The 19,334-nt window shown below is 44.8% G+C and overlaps 1 protein-coding gene across 14 annotated transcripts in view; it reads left to right on the forward strand.

Annotated features, from left to right (window-relative positions):
- EPB41L4B (erythrocyte membrane protein band 4.1 like 4B) overlaps window positions 1-19,334 on the forward strand; it is a 127,898-nt gene that overhangs the window by 97,795 nt on the left and 10,769 nt on the right. For 5 of the 14 annotated variants that reach the window (XM_027034788.2, XM_053204833.1, XM_053204834.1 and 2 more), the window contains exons 18-22: window positions 6,144-6,299; window positions 7,110-7,180; window positions 9,817-9,915; window positions 15,010-15,196; window positions 17,413-17,490. In XM_027034788.2, the coding sequence (XP_026890589.1) occupies window positions 6,144-6,299; window positions 7,110-7,180; window positions 9,817-9,915; window positions 15,010-15,196; window positions 17,413-17,490 (591 nt within the window). The remainder of the gene's footprint in view (window positions 1-6,143; window positions 6,300-7,109; window positions 7,181-9,816; window positions 9,916-15,009; window positions 15,197-17,412; window positions 17,491-19,334) is intronic. The other 9 variants (XM_053204827.1, XM_053204826.1, XM_053204828.1 and 6 more) reach the window with 9 other exon arrangements.

A 19,334-nucleotide genomic window follows, 5' to 3' on the forward strand; every position in this document is an offset into this window, starting at 1 on the left:
GGTGAATTACAGCACGAGGAATTGTGCTCAGTGCTGAGGCTAATGGGCTGGACGGATCTGTTAGTGATCTCTCCCTCCTTCTAGAACTAAAGCCCAATGAGGAGGCACCCACATTTACCACCTTCCATTTTTACCTCTCTATATTGCTCTGCTCAGGCTGCTATAACAAATTACCATAGATAGGGTGGCTTAAACAACAGATATTTCTCATTCTTCTGGAGGCTGGTAGGGCAAAGATCAAGGTGTCAGTCAGTTTGATTCACTAGGAAGGACTCTCTTCCTGACTTGCAAATGGTTGCCTTGTAACTGTATCCTTACCTGCAAAGAGAGCTCACTCTTTCTTTCCTCCTCTTTTTTTTTTTTTTTTAAATTTTTAATTTTAGAGAGAGAATGTGTGTAAGCAGGGGAGAGGGGCAGAAGGAGAGAGAGAATCTTAAGCAGACTCCATGCTTAGGACTGAGCCCAACACAGGGCTCGATCCCACAACCCTGGGATAATGACCTGAACTGAAATCAAGAGTTGGACACTCAACCAACTGAGCCACCCAGGCGACTTTTTTTCTTTTCTTTTCTTTTCTTTTCTTTTCTTTTCTTTTCTTTTCTTTTCTTTTCTTTTCTCTTTTCTTTTCTTTTCCTTTCTTTTAATATTTTATTTTTACGTAATCTCTAGACCCAACGTGGGGCCCCAACCCACAACCATGAGATCAAGAGTTGCACACTCTACTGACTGAGCTAGCCAGGTGCCCCTCTCTCTTCTGCTTCTTATAAAGCCACTAATCCTATCATGAGGGCCCCATCTCATGACCTCCTCTAAATCTGTTTACTTCCCAAAGGCCCCATCTCCAAATCCCATCATATTGTGGGGTAGGGCTTCAACCTATGAATGGGGGGGGGGGTGTCACAGTTCACTCCATAGCACTCTCTATCTCTTACTCTGACAGTGCCTGGCACGTAGTGGATGCTCAGTAACTGTTTGCTGATGGAAAGAAGGGAGGGATTTAAGGAAGGAGGAAGAGAGGAACAGGGTGAAAGCAAAACTCTCTTTTGGCTAGACCTACTTTTTTTTTTTAATGTTTATTTTTTTTTTTTTTTTTAATTTTAAGAGAGACAGAGAGGGTGAGAGAGAGCAGAGGAGGGGTAGAGAGAGGGAGAGAGAAATCCCAAGCAGGCTCCATGCTGTCAGCACGGAGCCCAACATGGGGCTCGAACCCATGAACTGTGAGATCATGACTTGAGCCGAAATCAAGAGTCTGATGCTTAACTGAGCCACCAGGCGCCCTTGGCTAGGCCTGTTCATATATCCAAATGAACAGCCTTATGAAAGCCAAATTTTATCTTAAAATGGTGAAAGCTCACCATTAAGTAATGATGTTAGCTGTATGTTATTGTAGCTGTTCTTTACCAAGTTGAGGAAGTTCCCTTCCTTTCTTTTTTAAAATGTATTTATCTTAAAATAGAGAGAGAGAGAGAGAGTGAGAGAGCGAGAGAGCACACACAAGTGGAGAGGGGCAGAGAGAGAGAGAAAGAGAGAGAGAATCCCAAGCAGTCTCCACACTGTCAGCACAGAGCCCAGCGTGGGGCTTGAGCCCATGAACCATGAGATCATGACCTGAGCTGAAATCAGGAGTCTGAAGCTTAACCAGCTGAGCCACCCAGGTGCCCCAGCTCTGCCCCTTTATTAGAGGGAATAAGAAGAATTTGGAAGATCTGGCCTGGGAAGCTCTCCCTCCTTACCTGCTCTGGTGAGCATGGGAAGGTTACACCTCCTTCAAGGGCTCTTCCTCCACCACAGCCAACCCTCTAGCCTGTACTAGACTTCCAAGATTTCTTAGAAGACACTCATTTCCCTACATGCCTACTTCCCCCAAATGGCAGCCTAAAGTCCCTTTGACAACGCCAAGGGCCCACTCACCCACTTTTTCTTCTATACCACCCTCCCTGATGGCCAGCTGGAAAGAATCCCTCCTTCAGGGTGGCACTTACATTCACTCAATCAACGAATCCTTACTGAGCAGCCTCTACTGTGCTCAATAATATCATGCGCTAATATATCATGTGGCCCCCGGATTGGTCTTCTTTCTCTTAGTCTCTTCGTTTTCAAACTTTTTTTCCTGCAGTCCACACAATAAATGGTTTTAACAGAGGCTTACCTAGAGTGTGACAGAACCCAAAAATATTTTGCGAGGAAATACAGCAGATAGCAGCAGACCGCTCCCAAGCTCTACGTAATTTGTGGTTGCCATGAGTATTGGTGGGCCATCAACAATAGTGGCTTGCTCTGGGTTAAAGTGTAGCTGAGACAACTGTGAGTTACTGCGCATTTCCCTGGAGCCCCTTTTTTCCTTTTCTCTTTTTATTTTTTGCTACTATGAGCAATGCTGCTCTAAGCATTTGTGTCAAGTTTTTTTTTTAATGTTTATTTTTGAGAGAGAGAGACAGAGAGTGTGTGGGGGAAGGGCAGAGAGTGAGGGAGACACAGAACCCGAAACAGGCTCCAGGCTCTGAACTGTAGGCACCAAGCCCGACACGGGGCTCGAACTCACAGACTGTGAGATCATGACCTGAGCCGAAGTCGGACGCTTAACCAACTGAGCCACCCAGGTGCCCCTGGAGCCCCCTTTTTCTACTTCCACTTGAGGAAATACATTAGTAAGCAAGTGGGATAAAGTGATGTCAGATAACCTTGAGTTTGTCTTAACATATAGGCAAAGTATGTTACTTCACACTGTGACTCTTTATTATTAATCAAACATTCCATGCAACAGACCTCACAACTCTCCCTGATACCACAATTGGTGACCAGTGGCTTCAGTGGCTTTCAAGGATTAAGAATCCTCTGATTTTTCTAAGATTTGGATAAGTTCCTGTTCTTGATTTAGTGTTGAGAAGACATTTTCATCGCCCAGTTCCAAAGTGGTACCCAAAATTATCACAGGAATTTAGATCTCACCAGATTTCAGATGTGTAAACAATTTTATAAACAATTATAAAATGCATCTGATCATTTCTTTATCCCCAAACGACTTCTCCAAACAGATGGACTGTTTCCAACTATAATCATATCAAAGCCCAATTGTCATTTATTTGTATGTTTTAAAATCTGTATTTCAATATTGAATGGTAAAGCATCTTTTCACAATTCAAACTGAATGCAAAACACGACACATGGTCATGCAGAAGAGAGGAAGCACAACATTCTTGGAATCATCCTTCAGGCTGGAATTATGGACTCATAGCCCAGATGTTTATCTCATAGAGATATCTTTGATGCAAACGTATTCGTAGAATGATAGTCAACTTTTCCAAAATTTATATTGGTTTTCACCTGGGTCAATTTGTAGAGCTGGCCAGTAGCTCCTGCTTTGCCAGATAGAACAGTAATGAGCCAGCTTGGGTTTTACATCCAAAAAAGGAGTTTAATATGACTAAATTCAAAGGAAAAATCAATGCTGAATTCCCATTCTTTTTTATTTTAGCAGCATTCATTGTTTTAAAATACATCTTCGGTCATTACTGCCAGTATAACTCTACCCCCTTAAGCAATTGTCAAAAACCTCAAGTGGGCTTTAGAACCAATTTAATTCTTGTATTCCAGCATCTCATTCCCAAAAATTACATCTAATTAAAAAGTTAACTCTTCACACACCAGTGAAAACACAGGTGCTGGTGTTAAACAATTATCTTCATGTGGCAGGATTTATAAGCACAAGATAAGTTATCCTAGAGCAATCCTGTCAAGCTCATCTTTCAGAATAAATAAGTTACTTATTTGCCTTTTGGGGAATGCTAAGTCTTTGGGGATAATGACTCCACTCAAAAGAGTCTGTTCTCTTCATACCCAACTTGATGGCTTAGGATTATTAGTGTCCTCATATCTGATGCTCTTGTGTGGTTGTATTTTCTAGCCAAAGAATCTAACGTGAAAGTGCCATTCAAATCTATTTTTTTTTCTCATTTTCTCATCACAATAATCTTATGAAGAAAGAAACTGAGACCCAGGGAGGTTAAGGGGATCCAGTGTTGCCGAGTGGTCAAGAACTGTAGCTTTGCAGTCACCTGATCCTGAGTGTGAATCGTGGCTCTTTTGCATCCTTTCTGTGTGACTTGGGCAAGTGACTTACCATCTCCCTGCTTTGTTTTTCTCATCTATAAAATGAGGATAATGATCCTGTCTACCTTCAAATGGGATGGTCAAGTGAGATGACCCAATGAAATGTGCTTAGTGAGTGCCTGGCCTACAATAAGCTCTCAGTAAACATGAGCTACTGGCATTATTTTTCTTTTTATCATCATGATCATAATCGTGATCATTATCAGCATCATCTTCTTTCTATGGTGCCAGAAAGGGAAAGAGCAGAGATTAAAATCCAGGTCTTCTGTCTCTGCTTATCTTGCTGTTACGTGAAATTGCTTCATTCTACGTGTTCTACCAAATGCTCCTCTATGCGTTTGAAGAGCTCTCTTTTCTTTATTAAATGATGTCAACCAGCCAGTTGCCCTATACTTCCTCTGGGGCTTTCATAACACTCCTGCTATGTGTACCAAGGTGCTCAATCAGACTTTCAAATTAGTAAATGAGATTACTTTTGGAACTTGCAGAACTTGAGGCCTTTGCAACATTTTGTTCTTGCTAACATGCCACATGAAGTCCTGATATCACTTAATTGACTTTCAGCAATCATATGGTCTTATAGCTTTCTTAGTAAGCACATCTCTTTTAATAATAACTCTATATCATTATAATCTTCCTTAGTAGGTATCTATTGAACACCTGCCGTGTGCCAAGCACCATGTTAGCACTGGAATATGCAGTGACCGCAATAAGCATGGTTAACATTAAGACATTAATTCCAGTGTGATTTCAGGTTGTACACCTAAATGAGTATTTTTTTTAATAGTTATGTAATTATCATAATGTCTATTATAATAAATTTTTTTTTCAACGTTTATTTATTTTTGGGACAGAGAGAGACAGAGCATGAACGGGCAAGGGGCAGAGAGAGAGGGAGACACAGAATCGGAAACAGGCTCCAGGCTCTGAGCCATCAGCCCAGAGCCCGACGCGGGGCTCGAACTCACGGACCGCGAGATCGTGACCTGGCTGAAGTCGGACGCTTAACCGACTGCGCCACCCAGGCGCCCCAATAATGTCTATTATAATAAACATAATAGTCACCAAGCCTGTGATTTCAAAGATATTATTGTTTATGTACTTAAAATAGGTAGTGCCGGGGTAATCCACCGTAATTGGATCATATAAACTATAGGTACCTGTTGGGGTGCCTGGCTGGCTCAGTTAGTAGAGTATGTGACTCTTGGGCTTGGGGTTGTGGGTTCGAGCCCCACATTGGGTGTAAAGATTACTTAAAAATAAAATCTTTAAGGGGTGCCTGGGGGGGCTCAGTCACTTGAGCTCCCGACTCTTAATTTCGGCTCAGGTCACGTTTCCAGGGTTGTGGGATGGAGGTCCATGTCGGGCTCTGCGCCGAGCGTGGAGCTTCCGTAAGATTCTCTTGCTCTCTCTCCCTCTGCCCCTCTCCCCCGCTTGTCCTCTCTCTCTTTCTCTCTAAAAAACTTTAAAATAAAATAAAATCCTTAAAAATAAAATAAATTATAGGCACATGTTTAGTTAGTACCTAGGAAATGGGAAAAATAGTGAAGTTGGTACCAAATTACGCTCTACAGTGAGGTAGCCCAGACACAGGTTTCTTGAGCTACGCAATTTTCAGCCAGATTTATTGTAAAAATACTGGTGACTATTTTGCACTCTTTCTCCAACAAGTCACGGAATTGAATCTTTCTATGTAAGAGGTGGCAGTTATGGGGGAAACAGCACTGCACTAGGCTGTGGGAAACTCGAAGTTGGAGTCCTGGAGCTGCCCCAGGCTCTCACTGCATAACTCTGGAAGAGCCTCTACTCTTTAACCTTCACCCCGTCCTCATAAGTTCCCTAGTACCTCCTCTCCCCACTTCACCAGAGAGGGGGACGATGTGCTTGTGAATCCTTTGCAAACAGTACGAGCAGTGGCACAGATATAAGGAGTTGGTGACATACTTGGGCATGTGTTTAAGACTGTGCTATTTGCAGTTACGGTTGAACGGAAAGGTTGATGTAAGTGTTGTCTTTCCTCTTTGCTTATATAGTCTGTGGCGTGTGTTCTGGGTTTGTCACAGGCTGAAGAAAAAAAGGTTTCTGAGAAGACTCTTCAGACCCCACTTTTGCCTTCCCCTGTAGCTGATCACGTGAAGTGTAACATTTTGAAAGCCCAGCTGGAGAACGCATCCCGAGTGAGTGCTCAGGTACCCGAAGCACATGCATTCCTTTGATTTCGTGTCACAGGATTTTCTTCCCGCCATATAGAAGAAAGAGGCACTCTAGGCCTGAGATACTGTCAGTCAGGGTCCAGTCAGGAGACAGGAACCACACCTTTTGTGTGAACAGTTTGAATACCAAGAGTTATTAACTGGCATACACCTGTTAACTGTGTAAGCGAAGGGGCCGGCTCTGTAGGTTGTGATGGGTATGAAGGCCACAGGCTGCGGCAGTGACCTCCAGCATCCAGTCTGCTGGCCTCACTGGCTGAGTGGGCGTCCTTTCCTCCCCCACCATTCTTTGCGGGACTCACCAGAGGCAGGAAGAACAGGCTTCTTTCAAAATCATATGACATAATTCCTCCCAGGCTTATTACACTGATATGAAAAGACAGATTCTGAATTCCTTTGTAAGCTGTGATATGTGAGCATAGAGCTGATTATTATTCCTGATCTAAAATGTGAGGTGGGGGATTAAAGTGTGGGTTTGACTTTTCCCACACCATCCCTTTCTCATTCAAGCGTGAGGTGGCACATAGCAGGGGCTCAATAAAAGTATGAATGCAAGCATTGATTGCATTTGAATGATTAAGTGTTAATCCCAATGATGGGGGATGACTCACGAAAACATTTTTTTTTTTGTTAACTTATATAAACACCAGAGAAAATTTCTTATTGACTGAGCACTTGGTGCTTTGAGTTGCCTTCACATCTCTGTAATCCTTCAAACGTTGGAGACTTGAAAGCACTTTGCTCACTAAGATACTCAGTTTTGACTAACCTGCCTGTTTCCTTTAGCAGGTTGGAAAAGAGGAATCGACGTTTGTAAATATCAATAAGAAATCCAGTCTGCAGGATGCTAAAGTAAGGTCTGTTGCTTCCTGTTTGAATGGGGAAACTACTCTGTATCATCAATGTTATCCTTGAGACATTACTCACAAGGGCATTTGCTGATAAAATCAGAGGGGAAAAAAAAACTGGAAAAAATGCGAGCACAAAGAGAGAGAAAAAGACTGGTTTAAAACAAAGACTGGCTTAAGTCTCAGAAATGCTTCTTATTCTCAGTTTTATTATTTCTACCTGCTGTGCTAACAAAGAAATCACTTTGAGTTGCTTTTCAAGTATATAGATAAGACCCTGTCATTCCCCTGCTTGATGTCATTTAAAGGCTCTGCATTGCTCTCAAGGTGGAGTCCAGACTTCTCAACAGAGCACAGGAGACCCTTTAGGACCTGGCTTCTGTCCTCTGTCCCAGCTCAGCTTATCACTCTTCCCTTGGCCATTGATATGCTCTTCATACTGAGCTACTCTGTGGTGCTAGAACCACACATGTTCTTTAAAGCTTCCAGGCTGCCACCACTTTAACCCCAGAGGAAAACCTTCCTCTTCTGATCTCACAGAGAGCAGACACACTTTCCCCTCTCAGCCCAAGTAAGGAACAACCTTACTTGGAGATCATGGCAACTCCATTGCCAGCTTGGTGGTCTGCTAATACTGGGGAGGTCTCCCTAGGGTGCGTTTCCTAAAGTGCGTCCAAGGGTCACTGCATCAGTCTCTTGCTAAAAATGCAGACTCTTGGGTCCTACTCCAGACCTTTCAGATCCTTTGGGGTGGGGTGGACAGGAACCGGAATTTCAGCAATTACCCCAGGAACCACTGCTGTGGACAATTCTCGATGTTAAAAATAAAACTAATACTTTTCTATGTCACCTTTGATTCCTAATCCATAGTTTTGGTATAACTCAGGCATACCCCAGGGCATATACCCGGCTGCCTCCTGAACTTTTCAAAATCTTATTCATCTCCTCCCACCCTATCCCACTAACCCTTCACCTGTTTTTCAGTCTTGGTTAATGGCATTATTATCTACCTGTTATCCAGATCTGAGGCCTAGGAGTCCTTGCCTTTCTCTTCCTTCATCCCTTCATATAATTGGTCACCAAGTCCTGCTAATTCAGTGTTCACATTTTCCCCTACATCTATCCTCTCCCCTTCATGACCCTAATCCTGGTCTACCTCAAGTCCTCACTATCCCTCTGCCTGGATACCTATCCCCAGTCTTCGAAAGTGCTCCCGGCAGCCTGTTTTCACCAGTATCCTCCTCCTTGTTCTAAAGGCCTTTCTAAAATGCAAATCTGGGGGTGGGGGAGAAAAAAAAAAAAAAAAAAAAAAAACAAAAAAAACTAAAATGCAACTCTGACTAAGCCATTCCCTTGCCTAAAACCTCTAGTGACGCCTTGGCTTTCATTGTAAACCCTGGAGCCTGAGGCCCTTCACAAGGTTTCCGCCCCGTTTCTTCCCCCGATGGAGGGGAAATCCCCTGCTCCTCCCTTGGGACCTCACCCATCAGCAGCACCAGCGCCTTGCATCCCATAGCCCTCCACTCTGTTTTCCACCTTGGAAGTCTTCCCTCCGTCTGGTTAAGTGAAATTCCTCCATGGAGCTTTCCAGATGCCAGTCACTCTACCCAAGTGAAGTTTCGTGCTCTCCTGGTTGAATATAAGCTCTTCCAGGGACTATGTTCAGGTGACTCTAGGGTCCCAGCTTGAGGAAATCATGAACCTGGACTACGCAGACTCCAATTCATTTTGCTCATTCACATGTTTATTCAGTAAACATTGACTAGACCCTGGCCATGTGCCTATTACCATATTAGACACTAGAGGAGAAAATGGGGATGCAGAATTGTTCATTGCCTTGCCAGAAGTTCCTTGCTGAGGACCTCAATTTGTTTTGATATCCTTTAGTCCCAGAAGATAATTTCTGGTTTTGTAAAATGAAATTAGTCATAACTACTACAACAATGTATGAAAGGTTTTCCTTAAAATCACTGTTTTGAGTAGGGCCCACTGGTTATCTGGCATATTTTCTTGAGGAAATATAGAAGTGAAACAGTTTCTAACATGTTCACCTATACACGATATTAAAATGTTTTAGAACAAGACTTAAAGGCCTTTTGATTATGCATTTTTCATATTAAATACTCTGTTTATCTTTTAAAAAATATATTCCATGCTATATTTAAAATAACACAGCTTCCAGATTACTTGGAAGTGAAAACGGGCTATCCACAGGTTTCTCTTTGCTCATTTTATAGGCAAAATCTGGTAATGAAGCAAACCCTGGAGGTAGATGTTTTGGGTAGGGAAGCTTTACATGGAACCCCAATTATATTCAATTCCTACCTGCTATATTTTCTTCCCTATGATTTTAGTTTTTATTTTTGGACTTTCTATGATTTTTTAAAGTTGTACTTAATAAATATATTTAATAAATATAAACAAATATTAAAATTTTATATTAATTGATTAATATTAATATTAAAAATAAATATGATTAATGTATTTAGTAAATATATTTAATAGAGTGGAAAGGAGGAAAAAAGGGTACATTGGTTATCAATGTTATTAAGGGTATAAATTAACTGAGAAAGCAGTCCCTACCGCCAAAACAAGACCATAAAACTTTTCTGTTGGTAATATTCTGTTTTTTGGTATGCCTCTAGAAGTCCTATTCCTATACGTGTGGAAACTACCCAACCAGCTGTGGAAAAGCCGGAAATCAAGCCTCCCCGAGTGAGGAAGTTAACAAGACAATACAGTTTGTGAGTTTTGTACTGCAAGTCTTTCAATTATAACCACAAAATTGATGCTAAGTGTTCAGTTATAAATGCTTTTTAGCCTCTCACACCCTCTCCCAAGAGCCGTCCTAAAAATACAGTTTGATTCCAATTTAAGTCATAATGGGACTAGACTTTTCTCGTTGAAGACCTTACACGGTTGGCATATGTGTTATTGATTGTTATGTAACAAATTACTCCAAAATACTACAGTTTATGTGGGTTGGAAGTACAGGCATGGCTTAGTTGCGTCTTCTGCGTCAGGGTCTCTTACAAAGCTGCATTCAAGGGTTGGCAAGGGCTGTGGTCTCCTGCAGGCTCATTCCTGCAGTTTGGGGCAGGATTTGGTTCTGGCTGGCCATTGTCTGGAGGTTGCCCTCAGTTCCTAGTCATGTAGGCCTCCCTCGCTTTCTCCACTGGAGAAAGCACACAAGAAGAGCCAGAGAGAACTCTCACAAGGCAAGAACTCTCACAGCCTTTTGTAACCTAATCACAAATGACATCCCGTCTCTTTTGCCGTATTCTGTTCATCAGAAGCAGGTCGCCAGAGCTAGCCCACTCTCCAGGGTCAGGGATTACACACGGGCATGAATACCAGGAGGAGGAATCATCGGGAGCCATATCAAAAGCTGCCTCTACAGCATAATCGTGAGATGGTAGCCTGGTTTGTCAACAGAGCCAAAGCTAATCATTGAGCTGTATGAGACCTAGGAGGGGAGTCATGCCCAGAATAATCCAGAACCACCGGGGCCTGTCCAGTTTTGTTTCTCTTAATGAAAATTTCTTGGCTACCATGTGCACAAAGTTGTTCTAGGCAGAGCAAAATGACTTTGCCAGTTCCCATCTCAGGAGTCACAATTTATTGGAGGGAGAAACTGATTGCCAATAATTACAATCCAAAGGAGACAGGTAAGGGCTGTAATAAGAGGAGTAGTAGTTTAGTAATAGCAGCAGTGCTAATCACAGTGGTGGTTCCCATTTCTTGACCTTGACCGTGGCACTATTCCTGGGTGTTTAATTGGTCAGAGGACTGCAAGAGGATCTTTGGGTGCCATTGAAAGCATGTGGGCCTGGAGTCAGAAAGGCTTCTTTCTGTTAGAGCCCTGGCTAGGTTACCTCTATAAACTCTGGGGGGAAATTACTATTTCAGCCTCTCTTTTTCTGTAAGATGGGTGAGGTGATACCTACCCCTGAGGAATTTTTTGAGGGTTAACCTGAGATAATGTGGGTAAAGCCCATAGCAAAGGACCTGGCCATGGGATGAATTGGTTCCCTTTCCTTTCTTTTCAAGGACCTGAAAGCCTCTGAGAAAAAGTCAAGTTTAGAGGGTACCCTGAGTGCAAAGTGTAGGCCAGTAAGGGTAACTCCAGATGCAATGCTCAAACGGCCGTCTCAGGCCTGCCACCTGCACCTTGTGAAAAGGAAAAGAGGCAGCCACCTCCCACCTCATTAGCCTTAATAGAACTCTGGACAGTTACAGCGGCTGTATTTCCTGGGAAAGCCAAAATGGGTAATTCAAATAATTAACAGTCCTAACGGTTTCTGGGGGACAAATCAAGCCATGAAAAAAATCTGCTCCCCTGAGGATAAAGCTGTCGGGATTAACCTTTCCTTTTACATTTTGAAACTCCAAAGGTTATTATCACCTATTTGGGACATGTAACCATGTTGGAAACAATGACTAATACATGGCCTGGAAGGGAAGAAAATTTAACTCACTACATTGGCTTGTTTAAGTAAACCTCTAACTTCACATGTATATTTCTTAAGCCACCCCCACCCCCCACAAAGTGTTCTGTTTCAAAAATCAAAGACTAGCAGGATTTTCCCCATTAGTAATAGCAGCAAAATTAATGGATGGGATTTAAGCTTGTGCCCCATTAATGGTTCTTAAATCGTTGACACTGGTCACCACTTATTTGCTCATCTCTTCTCATCACAGATATTGACAAAGTAAATAAGCACAATGTCAAGGAATACAGATGGGAAAAACTCAGATTTTCAGTTTAAAAAATATTTCTACCTCACTATTATTGAAATGCACACACACACACATACACAGCCCTTTTAGCTGTCATAGTATATCTAGTTCTAGGACAGCAGGATGTGTGTTTGGATTTTAGGCTTTCCCACAAGAGCATCACAATGTTCAAGTGCTCTGAACAACTTTTCAAATTGCTGCTTTGAAGGATGTAAACAAAACCCCCAGCCGTGTTCTTTCCTGGAAATAATGACAGAGGGAGGAAAAGTGTGGCTGTTATGTGCAGAGAAAAGAGAAAAGCAGAACTCTGTAGAGTTTGAGGCAGGAAAAACGTCATCTTTCTATGGATACCAGCCAGTATATTTAGAAAATGATGAACTGCTTTATGTTTTTCAAGAAATATAACTTTATTATACATTTAAACAGAGTGTAAAAGCCTAAAAATACTCTGAAGAGCATAATATTCCAAGCCTAAAGAGAAAAGGTAACCGATCCCCTAGCATCATGCCACCAGAAATGACTGATGTTCATATTTGATGACTATTATTTTAGACATTTCCCACGTGTGGTTAAAATGGAAAGAAATAGTTCCAAAGAAAAGACTCTAACTACACATAAAATTGTACCGATTAAATGATATTTCATGAATTTAACATGAATTTACCTTAGAAACGGAGGTTGAATTGAAAGATGTGATGAAGTTAGGTAGATGTCTCTTTGCTACAAGATCTAAATTAGGACAAAGGTTATAAAAACCATCAAGAATTTGGAGTCTTTTTCAATTTTAGGCGGCGTCGGTTGACTTCCTATTGTGAAAGATGAGCTTTGTTTTTTTGTTTTTGTTTTTGTTTTTTAATGGCAGAAAATAATTTTAGCCCCACTTTTCCACTTAACTGCTATGAGACCTTGAGGAAGTCATGTTACAGTCAGCCACTGGATATCATCTACTTCTCTGAAGAGTGGAGACCATAATGCAGGGCTGTTGTGAAATTCAAATGGGCTAATAATGCATGTGTTACTGATCTGACTTACTTCATCAGCATGGATCCAAACATGTGGCATCCTATTAATGTTCCTACTTACTTATTCCAACCTCACCTGTTCCCTTATTAATAATAAACTCTAAATCCTCCTCTTGAGGCTTCTACATACGCAGAATGATCTGAAACCCCCCAGGACCCCTCCCTCAGTGAGTCCTATCCACAGCAATTGTATACCATGGCCACATTTCCCAGGAGGTCATTGCCATGGTGAGGCCCCCGTCAGGCACCCTGCTCAGGCCACACTGGTGCCCACTGGCCATGGGCCTTTTAGCTACACCCTTGCTCAGCCATCATTTCTAAAACATAACCACTGTGCCAGTGTAGTTCTAGAAATTCCACACGGAAGCCCCTTAGGGAAAGTGTGTCAGGGTCCCCGAGACTCCCCTCAAGTGTGATGATAGCATAGACTACGTGGCATGGCCCAAGGTTTCAGGTATGCAGTGACACCCTTATCAGGCAGGATATTCCAAGGGCCCAGAGGTTCTCCCAGGAGCTCCCAGTGGCCAGAGGTTCCTTTGGAATATGCAGAGCTGGAGCACCCCAGGCCTGCAGAATTAGCTCTTTTCTGCACAGGCAGCAACGTGGTTGGCATTAGGGGAGAGAGGGCTTGTCTTAATTTCTAGAAGTTTGAGAAAATACTGTCTATACTGAGAGGGGGCGATTGATGGTGCTGCTCTGTCCTGTGCCAGTATGACCAGATTAAAAGGGCTTCCTGCCTTGCCATACCTTGTGGGAGATCCAACCTTCCCCACAAATCCACACCCTGGAGACAAACCCAGAATGCCAACCCAGACTTGTCCTCCCTCATGGTGACTTCCTGTCTAGTGTACTTTTCTGCCTGGATCATCCCATTCCATCAGAGAGCTTCTAAGACCAGAGCTGCTGGGCCCCCAAATAAATGTGCCCAACTCCTCCCCTGTAACTACTTTATGACCCCAAAGGAATGGTTGCTGTTAGGCCACAAAAGGGGCCATTATCCTTTTCACTCATGGCAGTGGGTTCTCTTTTAAACATTTTATGTATGTATTTATTTTTAATGTTTATTTATTTTGGGGAGAGAGAGAGAGAGAGAGAGAGAGAGACAGAGCTTGAGGAGGGGAGGGGCAGAGAGAGAGGGAGACACAGAATTCAAAGCAGGCCCCAGGTTCTGAGCTGTCAGCACAGAACCCAACGCGGGGCTTAAACCCACAAACCATGAGATCATGGCTTGAGCCGAAGTCGGATGCTTAACTGACTGAGCTACCCAGGCACCCCACAGCAGTGGGTTCTTTAATGGCTTGTATTTACCCTCCTAAAGGAGGCCACTCCCTTGGCTTGGTGGCTCCTCAAAAAATTAAGCATAGGACTACCATATGACCCGGCAGTATGACCTCAAGTGGGATTCCAATCCCAAAGAATTGAGAGCAGGGTTTCAAACAGATGTTAGTACCTCAGCAGGTGAATGGATAAACAAAATACAACCTGTCACTGCAATGGAATATTATTCAGACATAAAAAGAAATGAAATGTTGACATAGGCTACAGCGTGGATGGACCTTGAAAACATTATGGTAAGTGAAATAAACCAGATACAGAAGGACATATATTGCATGATTCCACTCGTATGAGGAACTAGAATAGTCAAATTCATCCAGCCGGAAAGCAGAACAGCTGTTACCTGGGGGCTGCAGGGAGAGGGCATAGGGCATTATTGTTCAATGGATACAGAGTTGCTGTCAAGGGTGATGAGAAAGTTTTGGGTGTAGACAGTGGTGATGGGTACACAACATTGTGGATGTTTTGAATGTCACTGAATCAATCATATGCTTACCAATGGATAAAATGATAAGTATCATATATGTCTCTCCATAATAAAGAAAACAATTCGAACCTCTTGGCAAATGACAGAAAATCCAGCCCAAATTGGCTTTGGCGAAAATGTCACTGTATCGGATCCTGTAAGCTGGACATCTGGCAGACATCTGTTTGGGGAGCTCCCCCGCCCCCTCCCGGCCCTCCCTGCACTCCCCACAGCCTGTTTATTGTTGTAATGAGCAGAGCTTCATGTGCTTTTAGTAACCGCAGTGATGAAGATGACCTCCCTCCCGACCTGGCCGAGGCAGTAGGAGCGTCCACAGCCGCAACCACACACACCACCACGGCCACCACGCAAGTCTCAGCGCCACTGGTGTCCCCCAAGGGCCACAAAGTCAGCTCGCCTCAGAATTCAGAAGGCAAGGGCCCGCTGTCCCCAGGGGCCAAGGTATGGGGGGAAAGCCCCGAGAGGAGTAGCTGCATTTGCTAGGAATTCAGTATAAATGTAGTGCAGGGCATCCCTCGAGCATTTAAACTTGGCACAATCAACTGTGTGCTCGTAAAACAAGGGTAGCAACCACCGGGGCAGGGTTTTTACAGAACTGTCCCCAAAAGATGACCTAACAGTTTATGAGACACAAATGGCGTAAGAAAGACCTTGTACATTGTACTTTAAGAGAAATGGGAGAGATTTTTGAGGGTGATTTTGATTTTAGAATATCATCCCTATATAATCCATTACTGCACCATAGAGGTAGAAAACAAGAAATGTTTTTTGCCCCATAATGGAAAATCTGGAGGAGTGAAAACATAGGAGCGTCCCCATCTCATTCCTTATATCAGATGGCCGATACAAATAGTTTAAAAATGGGAAATATTATTTTCTTCGTCAGTTTGAAATTTCGGGAAGTTGCCAGAAACGTGAATGGGCTGTGACAAGGCCTTGCTCAAGACATTTCTCTTGGTTTGCTCTGAGTGCCCCTTGCTGCGGTCACTCTATGGCAAGTGGTCCAAATACATTCAAGCCTATTGCTCTACAAGTAGATGCCAAGTCAAAGGCTGCTTGGTCTGTGGACCCCACCGAGTAATGGTGGGTGCGTGGGGTGGGGGCCCTGAAGGCAAGACCAGACCCCAGACTGTGCTTCCAGCTGCTCTGTTCTCATGCCTTCTGGCTGCTTGCAATGAGCTGTCACTCCACAGCCCTTGTTTCTCCAAGCCTCAGCTTCCTCCTCCTAAAAATGAGAATAAGATCTGCTTCCCTGCCCAGCTTATGGACCAGTGTCCAGTCCAGTGGAGGTGACATCTGGGCAAACAGGTCACGATTCCTGATAGCCTCTAAGTAACAGTGGGCCAGGCCACATCCTCCTTGACCAGGGCCAGTCATTTCTCAGCTCCCTTCCCAGGGTCTTTGGGATACTTTGTGGTCCTCAATAGGACAGGCTGCTCAGGCCAGGGACTCCGCAGCCAGCGGCTGGCCCGAGTGAGGCTCCCTGCTTTCCTGCAGATCAGCTCCTGGGTTCCCCTGTCTTGTGCAGAATCCCTGATATTGCTTTGTCCCAAGTGTAGACACAGGTTCCTATCACAGATTCTTCACCATGGTTAAAACCAAGCGAAAATATTTATGAAACAAAGGAGAATTCAGTGGGGATGTGGGTGGCATCGTACCAGAGGCCACAGGGCTCCCTCTCCTGGCCATCTCTCTCCTTAGGGCCCTGCTTGTGCCAAGTTGATGGGGTTTATTTTTTTTTTTTCCCACAAAGGGCCTCCAGGCCTCCCATGCTGCTGAGACCCTAGGACAGGAGGAAAAAAATGTTTTCCCAAAAACTGAACATGGTTTTCGGAGAATACCTCCCTCCCACCATAAAGATCTTCCTAATTATTACGCAGATGAGGGTTTTCTTTAACTTCTTTTTTCTTTTATTTTTTTAACGTTTGTTCATTTTTTGGGAGAGAGACAGAGAAACACACACACACACACACACACCCTGTGTGAGCAGGGGAAGAGCAGAGAGAGAGGGAGACACAGAATCCGAAGCAGGCTCTGAGCCCTCAGCACAGATCCCCATGCAGGGCTTCAATCCATGAACCACGAGATCATGACCTGAGCCGAAGTGGGATGCCCAATGGACTGAGCCACCCAGGTGCCCCATTTAAATTCTTTTTTAAAGCGAACCCTGTGCCACACATGGGGCTTGAGCTCACAACCCTGCAACCCTGAGTTCAGGAGTCCCATGCTCTACTGACTGAGCCAACCATGTACCCCCTGCGCCCATGAGTTTAGCTCCTTGAGGCCTTGGCCCTCTTGATCCAGGATGGGTCTTTGCTCTCTCTATACTCAAAGGACTGTTTGAAGCATCTCCCCCTCCAAAAGACCAGTCAAAGAGCACCAAAAGCACTTAAAGAGAGGTTGTTGGCACCTTTTAAAAGAAGGCAGTTCTCTAGCTACATACTGTTTCTGCCCATTAAGGTTTCAGAAAACATGTGGGGTTTGGTCTCTCCCACTTGCACGCTGCTGGGCAAGGGAATGGTATAGAGGACTGGCAGAGTCATGGGCTCCGTGATGGGAGGGAGGGAGAGGAGGGAGAGGAAACTGTGTTTTCTGGTGAAATTCCCTTGTCCGTCTGGAGCCGGCACTAACCAGCGATGTTTTGTGCGCCTTCCTAGAGTCCCTCTGACCGAGGAGGTGCCTTTACGTTGGAGCCAGGCGATCTCCTGATGGACTTCACAGAAGCTACTCCTCTGGTAAACCTCCCAGTGTGCTAAAACCAGAAAAGCCCCAGGCTTTAGAAACATCTTGATAGTAGGGCGAATGCACGGAGGTGGGCATTGCCACTGGGAAGGCTCTTCCTCTTGTCCTGCTCACAGCCCGGAGCCTCGGGGATCAGCCTTCGTTCAGGGGTTCAGGGTTCGGGCGCATGGTTCCCTCTACCTCCCAGAGCCCTCCAGGGAGGTGGCGCTCCCTTTCTCCTGAGGGAGGCCACAGGGGTCCCGCCCGGCCTGTCTGCTGCTCCCATAGCATGTAGGGCTCCTCGGTGCTTGGGTCTTGGCTTCTTGGCTTTTCCGGGGCTGCTCCCTGCATGCCCACCAAGGGGTATCTTTCACTGCCGCTTCTAACAACGTGCTCCAGTCTGAAGCACGGGCTCCAGGCCTCCTCTCAGCTTTCCAAGCCCCTCGTGCCTCCCTGCCGTCCTCTATCCCCTGCATACATGTCTCCCCTTAGGGATGGTCCTCATGGAACTCCTGCAGGTGAGAAACCCTGTCGGGGGAGAGAGCACTGGACTGGGAGTCATGCAGGCCTGATCTGGCTCCGGTCTCTGTTCCCTTCCTTAGGAGCCTCGTCATGGGATAGAGGATGCCATTGTTTCTCGTGTCTGCCTAAGAATGTTCTAATGATCACGTGAGAGAGAGCCCTTGATGACTGTAACAGCACCATAAATGTGTGTGACATGTTGTTAGTAGTGTTAGATGACACAGGCAAACGTGGAGGTACCCTCGGCTGGGCTCAGCCTGATACTCAAGTGTACTTGAGCATAAATTGTGGTCCACACGTGTGGAACGTGAGTCAAAATACCTCCTGAAAGCTCACTGCACACCTGGCTTGTGTGAGGCTCTGGGAGTGGACAGGGCAGCTAGAGGCTGGAGGGGAGTCGGGTTGATAAAGGGCCAGGATCAACAGGAGAGCCACGTAGGACATGCCAGGGGGAGAAGCCAGAAGTGAGAGTCATTCAGGACTGGCTCACTGGAGGAGAATATGGTGGAGAGGAAGGCTTTCCAGAAGGCTTTCAAGAGGAGGCAAATGAGGCAAAATGCTGCCCAGGCCTGAGGAATGATCGCCGTATCTGCCTCAGCTGGCACAAGGAAATCATTTGTGATTTAAACAGTTGTCCTTGTCATCTGGAGAGTTGGTACAGTCTGAGAGCTTCGAGTCAGCATGTTTGGATAAACAGCCGAGAACCGACAGTGGGCAAGACACCCTGGGGTCTGGGAACCTTCAGAGTTCCTTCCTTCCCATGTTGGAGAAAACGCAGCTGACTTACTGATGGCCTTCTTGTTAAACAGATTGTCATGATAGGGTAACCCAGAAGCAGGGCCTTCCCTCACCTTGTCCTCCCTTTGCACAGATGGGGAAATTGAGTCCCAGAGTAGGGTAATCACACAGGGACCGAGCTTGAGCCCAGCTGTTCCAGCTCCTTCTCTGGTGCCCTGTGCATCATCAGATTGGGCTAAGTCTGGCATCTGGATTTCAGGGACTTGCCACTTTGGAAAAGAACAATGCCTGGAAGAAGGGCTGTGTCTAAAGCGCTCCTCAGACTGAGACTGCAAACCCTCAGCTGGAGGGCAGCAAACCCCGGAAGGACCCGACAACCCCTGGGGCACGACCTGAGGGCCTATGAAGGCAGAATGGGGAGAAAGCTGAGTTCCTAGACCCACATTGAAGAAAACATGCCAGGCAGGAGTAGAGGACAGTGGGGGAAGATCTCTCTGTGAGTTAACCTCTTAAGCAACTTCCAGACTGCTGGAGCATGCTGCAATTAATGTCATAAGAGAGTCTATAGAAACGGCTACTGCTGTGAAACCCAGTGCCT

This window comes from Acinonyx jubatus, chromosome D4, assembly GCF_027475565.1.
Source record: "Acinonyx jubatus isolate Ajub_Pintada_27869175 chromosome D4, VMU_Ajub_asm_v1.0, whole genome shotgun sequence".
Lineage (NCBI taxonomy): Eukaryota > Metazoa > Chordata > Mammalia > Carnivora > Felidae > Acinonyx > Acinonyx jubatus.